The following is a 17227-nucleotide window of genomic DNA, read 5'->3' on the forward strand; positions in this document are numbered from 1 at the left end:
GTAAGTCTTAGGTTTCTTTTTTAGAAAAGCTGTACAGAGGTAATGTCTTTGTTTTACAAAGAAACATAGATTACAATAAACATTGCACAAATAAATTGTCCCAAAATTTCGTAGATTTGCGTATTTACAACATTTTTTGAGGATCTTTACAACCCAATTCTTTTTATATCCACTGCTGCTTCGGCCAAGAACATAGGAGAATACTACGAATAAGTTGTTTTATTTTATATTCGTTCAGAGATAGATTTACCATCATCGGCATATGTTTTATTTTGACGTAATTTCAATAAAAATATCGATTCAATTATAAGTTATGAGCCCATAACGAGTATTGTACAAGGACAAAATGATACCCTTGGTCGTTTAAGTGGTTAAACTCCAGTACTCATATAACAATAGTCCCATGCACCTTGCTACAAGTTATTTTTGCATTATATAATTACAAGGATATTCCAGGAGTTCTCATAGCTGTGGAACACTTTATTGACTCCTTCTTACCTGAAATAAACTTAATGTAATGGGAATTGAACTCTTTAGCACTCTTGTTGGACAAATCCAATAGGAATTTCCAAGGAGTCTGTGTAGAGTCCATTTCATTCCATTCGTATGAAGTTAACATCCCATAAGAAAGGTGTGCATCCCAAAATTATGAGAACCCCTTAAAAACTCCGTAAGCGACAAATTCAACAGGATTGTGCCTAAACCCTACATTGGATTGTTTTTAGTTATTTTAATTAAATATTTTCTCACAATGATAGGGCTTCTTTTCTTCTTCTTTGGCACAACTCCGATGTCGGTCACAATTTATTGCCTGCCTTTTAGTGGACTGATTGATTACCATAGCAGGATAGACATTTCAAGATACAATGGTATACAAAAATAATAATAGAAAGTAAATAAAAAGGGAAAATAATGTAATTCGCGTAGGAAACTTACCCCAGATTACTATCATTCTTTTTAGCAGCTTAATTCGTAGCAAATCCATCCGACGACAAGGAGCAATTGTTTGCAATAGCGACCGTTACCATTAGCAACGAGCCCCCCGATTCATTGCCAACTTTTACCAATAAGAAATAAAACGCAACCGGAAAACCCCCCGGGGTCAGAACACCGAGTGCGTGAAAACCATGCACACACACACAAACAGCTACATTCAAACAACTTATCACAAAATTTCTTCTCCTATATCGCGTAATCATTCCACTTAGAACGCTCGCCGGATCCACTTTACACACTCAATCAAGAGCACGTTTGCGTTACGCACAATCCAACACAACATCCCAACACACACACCACCCCTGTGCAGCGCATCTTCTTCCCCTATACGCCTTCAAAACCGCCATCACCGATCAGCATTGCGCCAATTGCATTGCACCGTCACCGCCCGTGCCCCGGCATCCAAGCTCTCCAGCTCACGCTCTGCCTCTTCTCTCGCTCTATCTCACTGACTTTCGTTATTTCTTCTATCATTCGGCGGTATCTCTTCACCTACACACACACACGCGCGCGCACACAAAAGCACACATACACGTAGAGTGCCACCCACACACGTCGAAACCAAGCAGCCCCCATGAAAAGCCACACACTGAGCCGGGTTGAAGAAAATCTACAGAAAATCAATAATTGCGTACGCCTTGTTCCGTCGTTCGCGTTCTGTGCACCGGGGACCGGGGTTTTCTTATTGGTTTTACACACACATTTTCACACCCCGGTCAGCACAATTGGCACAATGAAACTTATACTGAAGTTAGGATTAATGAAAACTTTTGCACTGCAAACGGACCATTTTGACTGCAGTGAAAAAAGGCAAAGGTTACTACCATACTGCTTCCTTTGGCTGGATCGAACTGAACTCTACTGCTACTGGGTAGCCAGTTTTCAGCCTGCTTTTCCAAGAATGCACACACACACATTTATACAGCAGGAGCAGGGGCCGCCGATTCGTACCAATAGAACAAAAAACGGTTTCACACGTTTCCCGGTACCGATTCTGGTGCAAGCTGGTTCACCGTTTTCATTCCACCGAAAAGCAGCCACAACGAAGACACACTGTTCAATGTTCCTCCACTGTAATAAGGACAGTAACCACAGCGGCAGTAGTAGCAGCAGCAAACTCTTATCAATCGATCTAATTACCTTTCTTTTTGCTCCACACACACGTGCTATCTGTGCTATCGCGGGTTACGGGTGTTTCGTGGCGGCTCTATTCCTCCACACACGCACACACACACACACACGACCCAATAAAGATGTGATGTTGTTTTAATTGTGTCACCTTTTGCTAATATGCCAATTGTTGTGTTTTCACTTCCCGTTTATCAATTTTTACTGGAAGGTGTTTTCCTCCTCACCCGTAGCGTATGGTTGTGGGGAGTACAATGAACGGCGGGCGCGTGTTTGTATCTCGCACACACTGCCGGAGCAGCAGCAGCAGCAGCAATACTCACTATCAGAGCCTGTGAACCGCTTGCGTTGGGTGGATGAGCTTGTGTGCGTGTCAGCTTTGCCGTCAACGGGCAAGTGGTGGTAGTGCGCTCTTTGTAGAACAAAACACAGCAGGCAGAAGAGAAGAGAGCAAAAACAACAACGCAAGCAACCGAAGTTCGCCGAACTGCACAGTCGAGCGAGAGCGTGTGCGCTTTCCCACCGTCAAACAGTGGTCAGATAAGCGGTTTTCGAAAATGCGCTAATGGGACTGATGAATTGGTTGGGTTTGCTTTGTTTTTGTTCTGTGTTTTTTTATTTATTTTTATTTTTTTGTAATAGCTGCAATGCGTATTTATTATCCTCTCTTGAGTAATGTATTTTTAATTTGTGTGGAATGCTGTCTTTTTCGTTCATTTTGCAAGGTTTTGGATATTTTTTTTTCTCAACTGATTTACACTTAGCAAATTTTTTAACGCTCTCTTAAAATACTGCTACTGATGGTGATGCTTATATCTCTTGTCTATTTTGATTATCTTGTTTCTTCTTTTTATCATTTTTTGTTGTTTTTTACTTACTTACTTATTCGTTGTTGTTTTTATGTGTGGTTTATCCTTTCGTTTGATTTTAACCTTTTTATGTTCAAGACTTTTCACGATATTATGAAATTAACCTTATTAAAAAATCTGAAAAAATATCCTAAACTGAATCCAATTGTTTTTGTTTTTGTTTATTTTTGTAAAACACAATATATTATTGAGTAAGATTTTTTTATATACTCTATTTATACACACTGCAACGTATGTATTTTTGTTTTAAATTAAATTAAAACTAAACAATATCTACAAACATTGCTATCATAGGATACTATTAAAACTGTAAAAACAATGAAATATGTTTATATAATATATGTGAACATTTAAATCACCAACAAAATCAGTCTTAATTCGATTTTATTGAATTTAACCAAATTTATCCAGAATATCCGCGACAAATTAAAAAAAATCATTTTCGAAAAAGAATCCACTCTCATGCTCTCGTTTAGTTTCTCGCTCGCTCTCTCTCCACTGCGTTTGTTTACTCTCCCCCATCGCAACGGCGCGCGCGTTTGTTTATTTGCTCGTGACATTTGTAACTAACCGAAATTTCGTACGACGATGAACAGTTTTCCGCCCATTTTCTTCAATGAAACATGCACCCCCGTCGATCGGGGTTAGACTCACCGTCTTTGTAAAGTTATTTAGCATCAGATGTGTTACAGTGCGCTGTAGGAAAAGTGTTTAATTTACTTGCTATCCCGTGTACAGATCCATCGTTTTGTTGGGTGCAGATGAAGCAGTGAAGTAATAACTTATTGCACGGGGGTGACACCAGCTAGCGTGGGGTAAGTTCCAGCTGCTTTTCCCTTCTTTTTTTAATGGGGTTTGTGTAAGTGGTCACTCACACCAATGCGACCCAGTTTCGGCGGAATGTACAGAAGTTGGGTAATAAATTTGAAACGGCACTAGGCGCGTATCCTTTTCGTTGTTGTAGAACTAGAACAAAGAATTGATTAAAAGATTTGGGAATTTCGTAACAAATCCCAATAGTTTAGCTGCAAAGGTCGAGCTCAAATAATTGTAAACGTTTGTCATCCATGCCTGGGTTCGCCTAGTAGGTCAAGGATAATGAGCTGGAGTGATTTATTTGTTTATTTTTGAATTGACATTTTGCTTGGAAACTGCATTACAGCATAACCCACAAATGACACGTTTTGTACATTTACAACCTGGGTCATCGTCATTAAACTTTTTTTCTTCTTCAAAAACTCAATTCCCAGGACCGTTCCACATATTCTTTGTAAAATGAATTTCCTCTAAATTTCTCTTCGTTTCAGAAACTTTCAAATGTTACTCCCCAAAATGAGTCCAACCACTCGATCATGTGCTCCCGACTGCCGAAGCGTCACAACGTAGAGCCCGTGTTTCGTATCATCTCACAGCTCTTTGCCGACCGTTCCGATCTTGCGTCGTCTTCCGTCGCCCGGACCGATTCGGAGATGGGTGACTTCTATCGCATACCGGCCGATAGCATCCCGCGCGATCCTGACCCACCCATTCCCGGCAAGACACGGTTCCACAAGCGCAAGACGCACACACGCCGCAAACCAAGAGCATCACCTCAAGGTACAGCTCTAACCTATTCCGGTGCGATCGTCGGTCGTAGCAAAAGTGTGGACGATCTAACGGCTGTGGCCGGTGTCGGTTCCGAATCGGACACAGAAGAGGATGCGATTACCAAATCGCACGACACAATTGCCCCTTCACACCATCATCATCATCATCGCCAGGCGGAAAAGCTTCTCCAGCTGAAGGACCAACAGATAGCCAAGTTGATCAAGAAGCTGACGGCCGTGTTTGAGTGCAACAATCAGTTCGCGGTGGAGCACGAAAAGCTGCAGAAGGAGTACCAGCAGGCGGTGCAGAGCCTGCGCACGCTCGAAGCCATTCAGGCGAAAAGCTGCGACAGTTGCGCCGGCTTTGAAGCGGAACGAAGCCTACTGACAAAAGAAAATGCCGATCTACGGAACGATGTCAAAATGATGAAGATACTCGTGTACCGGCTAAATGTACAGATCGAACGGTATCAGGACACGATCCGCGAGGGCAGGACCGACATACCCCGGCTCGACTTTGTCGACAGCACGTACGGGGGAGCGAAGGACAATCTGAACTGGGGGCCGGTGAATTCGCACACGCTCGGACCGCTGCTGAACGCGTACGAGGAAACGATCGCCGAGAAGACGACACTGGTGCAGCGGTACGAATCGGAGCTGGCCAGTTTCACCGGTAAGCTGAAGAAGGTGCTGGAGGAAAACGAAGCACTGCAGAAGATGGCGGAAGAGGTACGGGCCGGCCAGAGCGGATGGACGTCGGAAAAGGCACGCCTGCAGGCGCAGGTTGATGTGCTGCGGAGCAAGGCGGAGGTGCAGGGGAAGCGGGCCGATCTGGCGAAGGAAAAGCTGGTGGAGGTGCTAAAATGTTACGAACAGAAAGGTACGAACTGTTTCCTGCCTGCAATCGGAAAAACGCTCATACAATAATGCATGATTTTATTTCAACCAGTACAAGCCCAAAATCTAGACATTGAGCGCCTGCAGGAAGCTTACTCACGCGCGAAAGGGGAGCTGACCTCACTGCGCAATCTGAACCAAAATCCAGAAGTTGTCGCGAATAGTTTGAAGGAATGCCAAAAGTATGTGCACTGATTAAGCTTCTACACGTAATGCTTTACAGGGTTGTCCGAGTCAATTTAGAATGTTAACTACATTTTTCATTGCTTGCGATATGTTTTTCAACAGCTGTCAAATGTTGTATTTACATCACAATAATGGTTCAGTTCTTCTATATGATTTTCAACACGCTGCAAGTTGGATTAAGTTTGACAGTTCTTTGTGATCAAGTTGAAAGTCATGTGTAAGAACCAGTGCTGCAAAATGTCATGATCATTACGAGATTTGTGATCATGTCATGATCATCAGTGATGATCATCACTGACTTCACCAACGAAAACAGTGAACATATCCGCGGTAGCTTGATGTTAGCTGATACTCAATGAAAGTGCGTCATGACATGCCGAATGCGACGTGCGAGTGCTTGAGTCAAACCCGATAATCTGACTGAACAGCTGAGCGGAATGCCTGCGCAAGCATAATCATGAATTTTTTCTGGCTGTGAACAGTGCTTCCAAATGCCACTGTTTCAGTCACAAATACACATGACTGAAACAAAGGTCAGCTCACGTACACAACTGAGATGATCAAAGGTGAGACTCAAACAGTTGGGGGACCAATCACATGCTTGGTGACATTTTTTGTAGCATCCAACTCTTGGTCACTCACATGATCACGACATTTTCTATCAACTCTGATCACCTCTGATCATAGTATCACCTTTGATTATCAATATTGAGTACGTGACGCTGACATGTATTTTGTTTCAGTCAGAATGTTTTTATGACATTGACAGTGACATTTTGCAGCACTGGTAAGAACTGAAACTTTATTGTGATGCGGAGACAATGTATGACAGCTCTTGAAAATCATCGTATAGACGGTGAATAATGATGTGCACATTCAAATATGACTTGGAAAACCTTGCACATTGCTGTTCTAATACATTTCATTCACTTGCCAGACTTCTGGAGGAACTTCGACACCAGCACAGCGAGGAACGTGCCCGTACGGCAACGGAGGTGGAATCCCTGCGGACCGAGCTTCGCCAGCGGACGGCCGACCTTGAGCAGCTTCGCCAGGACCACCGGCAGCAGCAGGGCATCTTCGAGCGGCAGAAAGAAATCAATGAGTAAATATCTTACGGGAGGAGTATTTGTGGTTTGTTTAAATGCTAATGATACCCGTACACCGCAGAATCCTTATGGGAAAGAACACTACGCTGAAGCAAACGCTCGAGCGCACCAGACAATCGAAGGAAATACTGAAGCAGCGCCTCAAAACCATGATCAGCTGGGGCAAGGGTTCGGAACAGCGCAAAGATCAGCTGGCCGACTGCTGGCGCAACATTCGCGCACTGCAGGACCAGCTGCAGCAGCGCGACCGGCAGCTCCAGGCGCAGCAGCAACGCTTCCAGGCCGAGCAGGAGCAGCTGCAGCGTCGACTGCGCCAGCGGGAGGATACGCTACGTAAGATTCTAGCAGATAAGGCCCAATTTCAGCGCCACAGTTGAGCGGACGATGCAAATCCATTAGTCAATCGCTCAATGTTTCTGAAAAAAAACAGAAAACAAAACAAAATATAGAGAAAACTGTACAAAGCATATTATGTTCGCTTGATTCAGCCAGATTTACAATCAATTTTACGGGCCGTTTTCAGGATATAGTTGGGCACTTTTGATAGATTATACTTTCTTTTTTATTTCATTCTTAGATAATGACTTCATATGTTTTTCATTGCTTCATACATTTTTTTTCTCGCTCTTTCTTTCTTTTTTATCGTTGCTCCTAAACACTACGCTGCAAAAACTCATGCGAAATCCGTTTTGCGCTCGTTCTAACCGGTTTGTTTTGTTCTTCTTCGTAATCAATATATAAATACAATTAGATTTTTTTTGCCTCTTTCACACCTTCGCTGTGATTCTTATTGGCTATAGACGGTGCTTTTTTGTTCTGCTTCGTGAAATCGTATTGCTTGGTTTTGATGACGTGAAAGGAATCGAAGGGTAAAATTAGAGAGAAAAAAGTGCAGCTGTGTGTTGGTGATGGTGGAGCACGTGATTCCGGTGATTATTTCCGCCTTCTTGCTGCAGGCTAAATCTGTTCGATTTTTGTGACTGTTGCGGTGCAGGGATGCATCTATTTTTTGTTTTTAATCTGTTCTGCTGTACACACAGGTTTTTCTTACATAATTAATAGCTCGTGTATTCTGTCGTTGGACTGGACGTACGCGCGCGCGCCTTTTCTCTTGTTATGCCTGAAGCTGCTCTAAATGTCCCTCCTTTTTTGTAGGTTGTATTACTCACACACAGCAACTACACGCACACACTGATTAGATGCCCATTTGCCCAATTCTAGGTTAGTCAGGGTTGCGCAAGAGAGGAAGATAAATGTAGTTTGATGTAAATATCACTAAATCTTTTCTACTTGGCGAGGAGGGACAAACAAACAAACAAAAAACCAAAAGAGCTCCTGAAAGTTACATTTCTACTTCTCGTACCCACTTCTTCCACTTCAATTTGTAGTTCGACAAATCAATTCAATTCGGTATGAATCACGTGTACAGGCGCGTGAAGCCGTGAGTGCACAACACAACTACTACTGCTCAAATCACACAGTCGATCGTTGTTGATGTTTCCTAGTGTTACTGGGAAAAATAGTCAAAAAACGATACACCTACCTTCTCTCTCTCTCTCTTTCTCTCGCGAGAGTAGCACAAAAACAAACCTAAACGAAGTAGTACTCTGCTACTACACAACACTCTGAACAGACAATCATTACAATGGCTCCTCCCTGGGTGCGTTCCCAGGGATGACCAAACGTAAGCCTATATTGCAAGCAGCGGCGCTACTACTACTCCACGATCAACACGCTAGCTTTTAGTAGCGTCATTCAACCGCTTCGCTCACACCGGCCGCAACCTCTTTGGCCTCTACTGCTGGCACACCACCGGCGATGGACAGTTTATCCGTGTCTTGGATGGACATTTTCTGCAACAAAAAAAACGACCGAGAACATTAGCGTCATAGCGTAAAGTGAAAATGCAAGCGATACAGGGGTTTTCCAAGTCAGTTTCGAATGTAAAGGCCGGGATACATTGTCTGTACTCGCTAGTGTAATTTAGATTTTCACTAGGGCATCTGGCGGCCGCTGGTGGAAGCTTTTTTTTTGGTCATTGAGGGAATGATCATGCCGGATCTCAAATTTAAGTAGTTTTTCACCGTTTTGCTGATGCGAAAATGGCTGAAATACTTGCACAACATATTTATCTGTCAATTACAAAGCTTTTACAGTCCAGTATATGTAAAAAAAACATGGAAAAATAACATTATTTCATGGAGTAATTTAGATTTTCACTATCGCATCTTGCGGCGGCTGACTGAAGCATTTTGTCAAACAATTTGGAACCGCTCCAGGAAATATGTTATTTTTCCATGTTTTTATTTAAACTGGACTGTAAAAGTTTTGTAAAAGTTAAACACACATGTTCTGCACTCATTGCATCCATTTTCGCATCGAAAAACGGTGAAAATTACACTTTAATTTGAGATCCGGCATGGGCATTCCCTCAATAATTAAAAAAAGCTTCCACTAGCCGTCGCTAGATGCGCTAGTGAAAATCTAAATTACACTACCAAGTACGGACTATGTACCCCGATGTGCCTTTAAAGCTGAAATTTCATTTTGAAGCAAATACACCATTTGACACCTGTTGAAAAACATCTTGAAGGGGGATGAATAATTATGTGTCCATTCGAAAATGACCTGAAAACCCTGAGGCAATATCTCATCTCCAACCTTACCTTAACAGACTCTCCAATTTTATCCATCGGCTCCTGTCCCTCGGTGCCTGCTGCGTCCACGGCCCCGTTGGGCGTTTCGTTACCGCCCGGCGCTTGCTGAGGCGTAGCGGTGGCGGCGGCGGTGGCTGCAGTTGTTGCCAGCGCGGGCGACGGACTCTTGCGCGACGGTGGCTGATACTGGGGGCGCTGCACGAACATGTTGTCCAGGATGTGGTCGATGTTTTCGCCACTGTCAGCCGGCGCAGAGCCGCCGGCTCCCTCCGCCCCGCCCTCGGCAGCATTCGCTGCCGTCGATTCGTCCCCGGTGGAGCGGTTGGTTGCCCCGATCGATTTGTTCGCCGCACTCGCGCTGGCGGGCGTGGTGGCGGCTCCGGCCGGTTTACGATCCGGCGGGGCCAGAATCGGTATAGCGGCGGTCGGCCTTCGACCGGTGGGCAGTGGGCGGGGTGCTTGCGCTTGCGTTTGAGGTGCGTAGTACGTGATGCCACCGGACGGTTGGTACAGCGCGGTCGGCGGGGGTGGTCCACCGGGGCCTCCGGTGGGCGGACCGGCGACGACGGCCGATGGCGGTGGGCCACCGGGCACGGGCTGCGGCACGACACCGACGGCCGGCGCGTACCCGGTCTGGAAGCTGGCGGCGTAGGCGGTCGGGTACTGGGCCGGGCTAACGCCCGGTGCGGCCCCGCTCGGCGGTGGCCCGAGCGCCGGCACAAAGTTCATCGGCGGGGGCGGTGCACCACCGCCCGGCACGACGCCCGTGGGCGGCTGCGGGCCGGGCTGCGGCACGCTGGCAGGTTGTGGCGCTGGCAAGTAGGCACTGGGGGCGGGCACGGGACCCGCCAGGTACGGGGCGGACTGGGGCGGTTGCGGCGGCGGTCCTTGCGCTGCGTACGGGGGCGGTGCATACTGGGCTTGCGGGGGTGGTGGCGCCTGGGACGGTTGCTGTTGCGGCGGTGGTGGCGCCTGCTGCTGCTGCGGCTGACCGCCGGGAGCGGCCGCGGTGACGTACTCGCCCGGTGCCGGTCCACCAGCACCACCCGGCGCGGGCGCGTAGTAGAGGGCCGCCGTCTGGTGGTACTGGACCGGTGCGCTTTGACCACCCGGAGCTCCCTGGGGCGGCGGAGGCGGTTGCTGATGCGTTTTGCCGACGGCCACGTGATACTCGGCGGGCTGCAGCGTCATGGGCAGCCCACCGGGTGCCGGTCCGCTCTGGGGCAGCTGTTGCTGGGCGTACACCTGCTGCTGCTGCTTCTGCTTGTTGAGCTGTTGTTCGTGCTGATGCCGCAGCATCTGCTCCTGGTGCTGTTGCATCAGCTGGCGCTGCTCGTGCATGGAGGCGGCTGCTGCTGCCGCTGCTGCCGCAGCGGCCGCTTGCTGTTGCTGCTGCTGTTGCACCTGCTGTTGCTGCTGCTGCTGCTGCACTTGCATCGCATTAACGTTGGCCGCACTTTCCATCGCGGATCGCTGCCGCTGTGTCGAGTATCGTTTCGTCGCACGAGGAACCTCCGCCGGCAGCATCTGCTGCTGATGTTGCATTTGATTAGCAACCTGCTGCTGCTGCTGCTGAACTGTCAACGGTCGCTGCTGGCCACCGTACCCTTGCGGCATCGCTTGGTACTCCAGCTGCATGCGCTCGGACGACACCTGCTCGGTCGGCGGTGCGGGCTGTGCCACTATTGCGCGGGGTGAGATTTGAGATCGCTGACTCATCGGAAGCTGCCCACCGGCTGCGTTTGCCTGTTGCATCGGCGCTGATCCCGCGTACAGAGGTACATACTTCGAATGGTCCTCCTCTAGGTAGCCCTGTTTCATCTTCTGAGGCGGTTGGGACGGTTGCTGCTGCTGCTGATGAGGATGCTGCGCCATTTGGCCATGAATGCCGTAGTGCTGTTGCTGCACCCCGGCCGATGGCACCGAACCCAGCGAAGCCGATGTCGTCACCACGTTCATCATTCTGCTCTGATGGTTCGGGTCCGCGTGGTGGATGCGTTCACCTCCGGGGCTGGTGCTGTTTCCATGCTGCTGCTGTTGCTGCTGCTGTTGCACTGGGCCATGGTTGTTCATCTTGTTGCTATTGCTGCTGCCGGACAGCGCACCGGCACTGCTGCTGTGCATCATCGGAGCGGCGGCGGCAGTAGCCAGTCCCGGACTACCACCCGGTTGTCCCGATCCTGCCCCAGCTCCAGCTCCCATCGGTGCAACCCCACTGCCACCCGTTCCAGCTCCTCCTGCTTCGCCATTTTTGTTTCTCGCCTGACCCTTGTACTGCAGCGAGCTCATCACCTTGTACTCCTTCTCCTTACTATTTCGCCCGCCGCTGCCGGCGAGCTTGTTCTCCTTGTTGTGATAATTGTTGCGCGCGCCGCGCTCCTCGTTGCGATACCGCCCATTGCCGCCTCCGTACTCGGGCCGCTGCTCCCAATCGCCGGCACGCTGATCCTGCTCCCGGTCACGATCGCCACTGGCCGCACTCGCAGCCCAATCGCCCGACCGTACCCGCTCCGAACGGCCCATCGAGCGGTCCGGCCCGGTGCCACCCGCCCGCCGCACATCGGACGACTTCGCACGACCACCAGCAGCAACACCACCCTCCGTCCCGCCGGACTGCCTTCGCTGCCCGTCTCCACCCTTCGGCGGGCCTTCCCGGCGGCCCCGGCCCGTCGCCCGACCACTTTTCCCGTTGGCGCCGCCCGCCAGCTCGGGGAACTCCTCCGGCCGCGGCAGCTTCTTGTGCCGCTGGTGGTGCTCCGCTCCGGACGACTTCTGGTACGCGTCCTCGTCCTCCCAGTTGCGCGTGTACCGGTTCGGGCCACGGGCGTACCGGCGCTTCCTGCGCGCCTTCGGCGGCCCATCCTCGCTCCGGATGTCGTACCCGTACGCGAACACCAGCTCAGCCTGCGATTTCGGGGCCTGCTCGCTCTCGTCGAACCGGTCGTGCGTCCACCGGTCGGCCGATGCCTGCCACTTCTTGGCTCCCTTCGCTCCGGCTCCGCCACCGGTACCGCCACCGCCGCCCTTCTCCGAACCGCGCCGCTCGCCCCCGTACATTCCTGGCGCTCCGAGCTCACCGCCTCCGCCGCCGCCGCCACCGCCTCCACCACCACCGCCGCCACCGTGCGAATCGCCTTCACCGAGCCCGTCCTCGTTCCGCTTCGCCCGCTGCTCGTCCCCGTCCACCCCCGAATCGTCCAGATCGTCCTCGGCCGTCCGGTCGTCGTGCTCGTAGAACGTGCCCTTCTTCGGGATGTACTGCGGGTTGCTGCGGTCCTCGTCGTCGTCCACCTTGCGGCGGCTTTCCGCGTCCTGCTCCTGCCCATCGCCGCTCTGCCGCTCGTGCACCTCGATCACATCATCGTCGTCCTCCTCGTCTTCCTCCTCCTCCTCGGTACCGTCGTCCTCGTCGTCCTCCTCCGTACCGTCGTCATCCTCTTCGTCCTCCTCTTCCTCGCCACCGCTTTCCTCCTCCTCGTAATCGTCCTCTTCATCTTCCTCCTCGCCGCCGTCCGACGGCGAATCGGAGGCAGTATCGTACTCGGACTCGACCGTCGCCAGACCGCTCTGCTGCGAAGTGTCCTCCTGATTGGCTTCCTTTGTGTTCTGGAAGGGGGATTTTGTATAATTTTTAAATTAGTGACGATTTTATTACAGATTGTTGTCTAGCAAATTTCATAGACAATACAATAAATTAGATTTCAACAGCATGTATGTATCTGCGTGTTCCTTCACACATGATCATACAGGGTTTTCCAAGTTAGTTTCCCATTTGAAATTTCATTTCCATCATAGTAATTTTTAACTTCCTCAGCATGATTTTCAACACATCTCAAGCTGGATTGAGTGTGACGGTTCTTTGTGATGTGTTGAAAATCATGTGTAAAAACGTAAATTTTATTTTGATGCAAATACACAATTTGACAACTGTTGAAAAACATCTTGGAGGCGGGTGAATAATTATGTGTACATTCGAAAGTGACTTGGAAAACCCTGTATTCCACATACAGGCAAAGGCGAAAAAACTATGGCAGCAGCCCGTTAAAGTGTTGAAAATCATGCTGAAGAAATCAAAATTAGTTTGTTGGAAATGAAATGTCAGATCGATGTGGAATTTTGTTTTGAAATGTATTCAAAACTGACTTAGAAAACCCTGTAAATTGGTTACAACGTTACCCAAACGTATTGCCTTCGTTTACACAAGTCTTTGCAGAAGGCAAAATTGAAAAGCAAAAGAGTTCAACCCCTTAATTAATATGAAACATTGTTTTTACATGCCTTTCATGCCGTTTATCGATATGTTTTCATCCGTTTTCCCAGATACACAAAAAAAATATCACGCCTCAATGTCTTTGCTAAACCAAAATTACCGTTTCGCTTTAGTCTGGCCGAAAAAAAAAAAACATTAAAACCGCCCTTCCCCCCTCGCAAACCTTCCATCGCTAAAACGAAAGAAAAGTCTCCCCCCTGTTGTGTGGGCTTTCCTTTCCGAAATGGAAAAGGGAAATAAGATGAAAACCCAAAAAAAAAAGAAAAAAACGAGGTAACCTAATTGGCAAACCTATTCGCCGGCGCATGGTTTCCCGGAATGCGTGCCGGAATCGTTAGCGCCGGCGCAAACACGCGGCCAGAGGTGCGGGAAGAAAAGCGCAGGCAAGCGTTGCGATCGGCGACTTGGATCAACACCATCCGAGCCGACCGATGATGATGATGATCATGAGCATGCACTCTCTTCTACCGAAACGTATTTGAACAATGTGGTGATCGATTGATAGTGCAAAGCAGGGGGTGTGGGTAGGCGATCATCATTTCTCTCCGATTAACCAAACAGTAACCATCATCATCATCATCATCATCACACCAAAACGGGGCTGTTGAATTTACCATTCAAGCATGTAAACGCATCGGGCACCGGCTGCAATCTCTACCAGAGCAGTGTATCCTCTCTCTCTCACACATTCTCCTTCTCTCTGTTTCGATTGCCTTTCACTCGCGGAGTTAGGCCCGTTGCGCTGCCCCGTTACAGCGGCGGCTACGGCTGCTGCATATCAATTTTCACGCAAGAAAAATCGCTCCAGCCATTTGTGCAGCCAGTGCACGAAATCGCACATCTTGCCAATGTACGGGAAACAGGGAGCAGAAGCAGCAGCAGCAGTAGGCGTTGCAAAAACAATGGCGACGCTTTTTGCTCTTACCAACAGGGGAGTATAGCCGCCAGTGTATGTAGGAGAAATTTTGGTATTTTCACCTTCCCCGCAGCATGTGTGTGTGCGTGTTGGCCGTTAGAGCGAGGTAACAAAGGTGGCGATATGTCTCTCTTTATTTTTTTTTTCTTCTCCCAATTTACCGGTGCTTGGACAAACCACATCTCGCGTTGCCGGGTGCCAAATCGAATTAATAACCCCCCCGCACTCTGCTGGCGGTTAACAACCGGCAATTCATTCCGCTTTCCAGCCACGCGGCGTCACCGGCCGATGCGGGGCTGTAGCTGACTGAACGTTTTCCAATTTCGCCCTATCGCCCCCCAAAAAGCCGATCAAAGCGTGCGCGGCGTGTGATTATCCCAATAAATGCAGCGCCTCAGTCAAACGGTAAAGAAGAATTTTTATACGCTGCGCCACAACACTGCTGTCCGCACACGTTGCTGTAATAAATCACAGAAAAAAAGAAGCTTAGAAAGGGGGATATATCGACTACTACTACTAGCCCGGAACCAAGCAACGTTACACGTGGTAGCGAAGGAAAAACCAAAAGATGCCATCACTGTGCACACAGATCGTGCTGGATGTGCCTAAAGCATGCAACCCTGCGTACTATTGGAGGAGCCTAGGGGATGGGGCAATTGGCTCATTGCTCCTTTAGCTCCCCTTCTTCTCTTGCTAGTGAGATGCTTCGCTGGGACGCTTGAATGCTCGCAATCCACACGCATGCTGTTTGCCACCCTAAAAAACTGCCTCTCCCCCATTCCACTGGAGGGGCCACGCGACATAGGTCCAAATTGCAAAGCTTGCAGTTCCGCGCACCCTACTGCGTACGAAGAAACAAACAGGGGGTGGAAGAAAAAAGGTCAAGTTTGTTTATATACTGTTGTGCAATCTGCCCTTTGGCAGACACATGTGGTTGCTTTCGCCTGCGTTCCTCTGCTTGCCGTTCTCCTTCCTTCCCGCAAGGCCCAGTCCAGTCCGGAAATGTACGTGTGGAAACTTACTTCTGCCGAATTGTCGGTAAAATCATCCGATTCCGATAACTTCTGTTGAGCTGGCGGTGTGGTTGTTGTTGTTGTTGTTGCTGCTGCTGCTCCTGCTGCTGGTGCCGCTGCTGCTGCTGCTGCTGCCGGAGCCGGAGCTGGCACTACCGGAGCTGGCGGTAGCGGTGCCGGAACGGCCGCGGCTGCTGCTGCTGTGACGACTGCTGCTTTCTCCGACATTTCTCTGCCGACCTGGGATCGTGTGTGTGTGTGTCGATTCGCGTTCGCAGTGTGTGTGTCTGCCGATGAGCGTGCAGCTTTTCCTTTGCTGCGTAGGACGACGGCTCGTTACCGCACCCTACTGCAACCCACGTCCACAGCACTCTCCAAGGCACTCTGCCGTGTACCGCCGGATCCCGGGAACGGAATGCAGCCGGTGCTTTCTTTCCCTTCTTTCACCTCACCCACACCCACACACACACACACTGTGACAACACAGAACAAAACACACTTTTCACCAACAAATCACGCCCCCTCCCGCAATTCCACACCCACAAAACACCTGCTGCGGCGTATGAGCTCCGCTCCGTGGTTCTGCTATTCGTTACGCGTGTGCGACGACACACCAGAGTACACAATCCTTTTTTTCTACACGCCGTGCAGGGAAGCCTCCACACACCCCGTGCCCGTTCCGGTCGGACAAACGGGACTGATGGGGGAGGAGGGGAACAACGCGGCAACACACAACCGCCGGGACACGTCTCCTGTTGGGAGGAGGTTTTCCGATTCGATTTACTACTCGTCCGGGTCCGGTCGACCGTATGTGTGTGAGTTTCGAGAAGAGTTTGTGAAATCTGCACCGATGATAAAAAACCACAGCGAGCGACCCGACTGGTGGTGGCTGGTTGGCGGACGCAAAACTTCGCACTGAGCTGTCAAAAACCGCGGTAGCTGTCAAATGCCGAACGAAGCGAGGTGAGTACATGGGACAGCAACTGTGACAATCCTTGCCCTGGGGTGGATATTTTTAAATATTTTGATTACAAAAGGCAATCATTGATTTGATTGATTTAATTTACAATTAACCAAAGGTTCCTTATTTTGGAACGTTTTTCAAAAACTAATGCGTAAATGCCTTCATGCGGCTAGCAATGGCATGACCTTCATAAACGCCCGAAAGTATGCACTGTGATACGCACTGAACGCCTGCAGGTATGCAATATGATGTAATTGTTTTGTGGCACTGGATCTGCGGCACTTGAAGTGTGTTTTTGTTGCCTTTCTTTTTCATTTTTGCATATGAATATTCTGAAATAATTATTGTTCACATCTCTATAATAAAATTCTAGTAAAGGCTGTTGCTTCTTTGCTTTCGCGGTCATACAAAATTCGAAAAAAGCCGGCGCGTCCACTTCACTTCCAGATAACTCTTTTCAGATCAGATAGCGGAGCTGAGAATTTTTTCTAGTAAAGGCAGTGCTTCTTTGCAGCGGGTGCTTGAATGCTTTTTATTCAGTTCATCACCATCAAAACACAAAACCACTTAGCAAAACCGTTATATTATTTTTTAGAACTGATGTTCTAAACTTAAGATAATTAAAGCACACACACG

The 17227-nt window shown here is 48.9% G+C and overlaps 3 protein-coding genes across 5 annotated transcripts in view; 1 reads left to right on the forward strand and 2 right to left on the reverse strand.

Moving 5' to 3' along the window:
- LOC120902649 (dystonin) overlaps positions 1-2397 on the reverse strand; it is a 203053-nt gene extending 200656 nt beyond the window's left edge. Inside the window, exon 1 of one of the 2 annotated variants that reach the window (XM_040311572.1) lies at positions 2137-2397. The gene's annotated coding sequence lies outside the window, so the exon portion shown is untranslated. The remainder of the gene's footprint in view (positions 1-2136) is intronic. The other variant, XM_040311573.1, reaches the window with a different exon arrangement.
- A 1162-nt stretch (positions 2398-3559) lies between these two features.
- LOC120900427 (protein Cep89 homolog) lies at positions 3560-7541 on the forward strand. Of its 2 annotated transcripts, XM_040307402.1 has the most exons (5): positions 3560-3808; positions 4301-5459; positions 5529-5658; positions 6600-6767; positions 6833-7541. In XM_040307402.1, the coding sequence occupies exons 2-5, from the start codon at positions 4346-4348 to the stop codon at positions 7146-7148; spliced, it is 1728 nt and encodes a 575-aa protein (XP_040163336.1). In that variant the 5' UTR covers positions 3560-3808; positions 4301-4345; the 3' UTR covers positions 7149-7541. The 2 variants fall into 2 exon arrangements, with proteins under 2 accessions (XP_040163336.1, XP_040163337.1); XM_040307403.1 differs by lacking the exon at positions 3560-3808 and having other exon boundaries at positions 3965-5459.
- LOC120900426 (AT-rich interactive domain-containing protein 1B) lies at positions 7524-16535 on the reverse strand. Its single transcript, XM_040307401.1, has 3 exons — positions 15637-16535; positions 9438-13034; positions 7524-8624 (listed from the first exon to the last, which is right to left on the reverse strand). The coding sequence occupies exons 1-3, from the start codon at positions 15853-15855 to the stop codon at positions 8523-8525; spliced, it is 3918 nt and encodes a 1305-aa protein (XP_040163335.1). The 5' UTR covers positions 15856-16535; the 3' UTR covers positions 7524-8522.
- Between the last annotated feature and the right edge of the window lie 692 nt (positions 16536-17227).

This window comes from Anopheles arabiensis, chromosome 3 (assembly GCF_016920715.1).
Source record: "Anopheles arabiensis isolate DONGOLA chromosome 3, AaraD3, whole genome shotgun sequence".
In the NCBI taxonomy this organism is placed as follows: Eukaryota; Metazoa; Arthropoda; class Insecta; order Diptera; family Culicidae; genus Anopheles; species Anopheles arabiensis.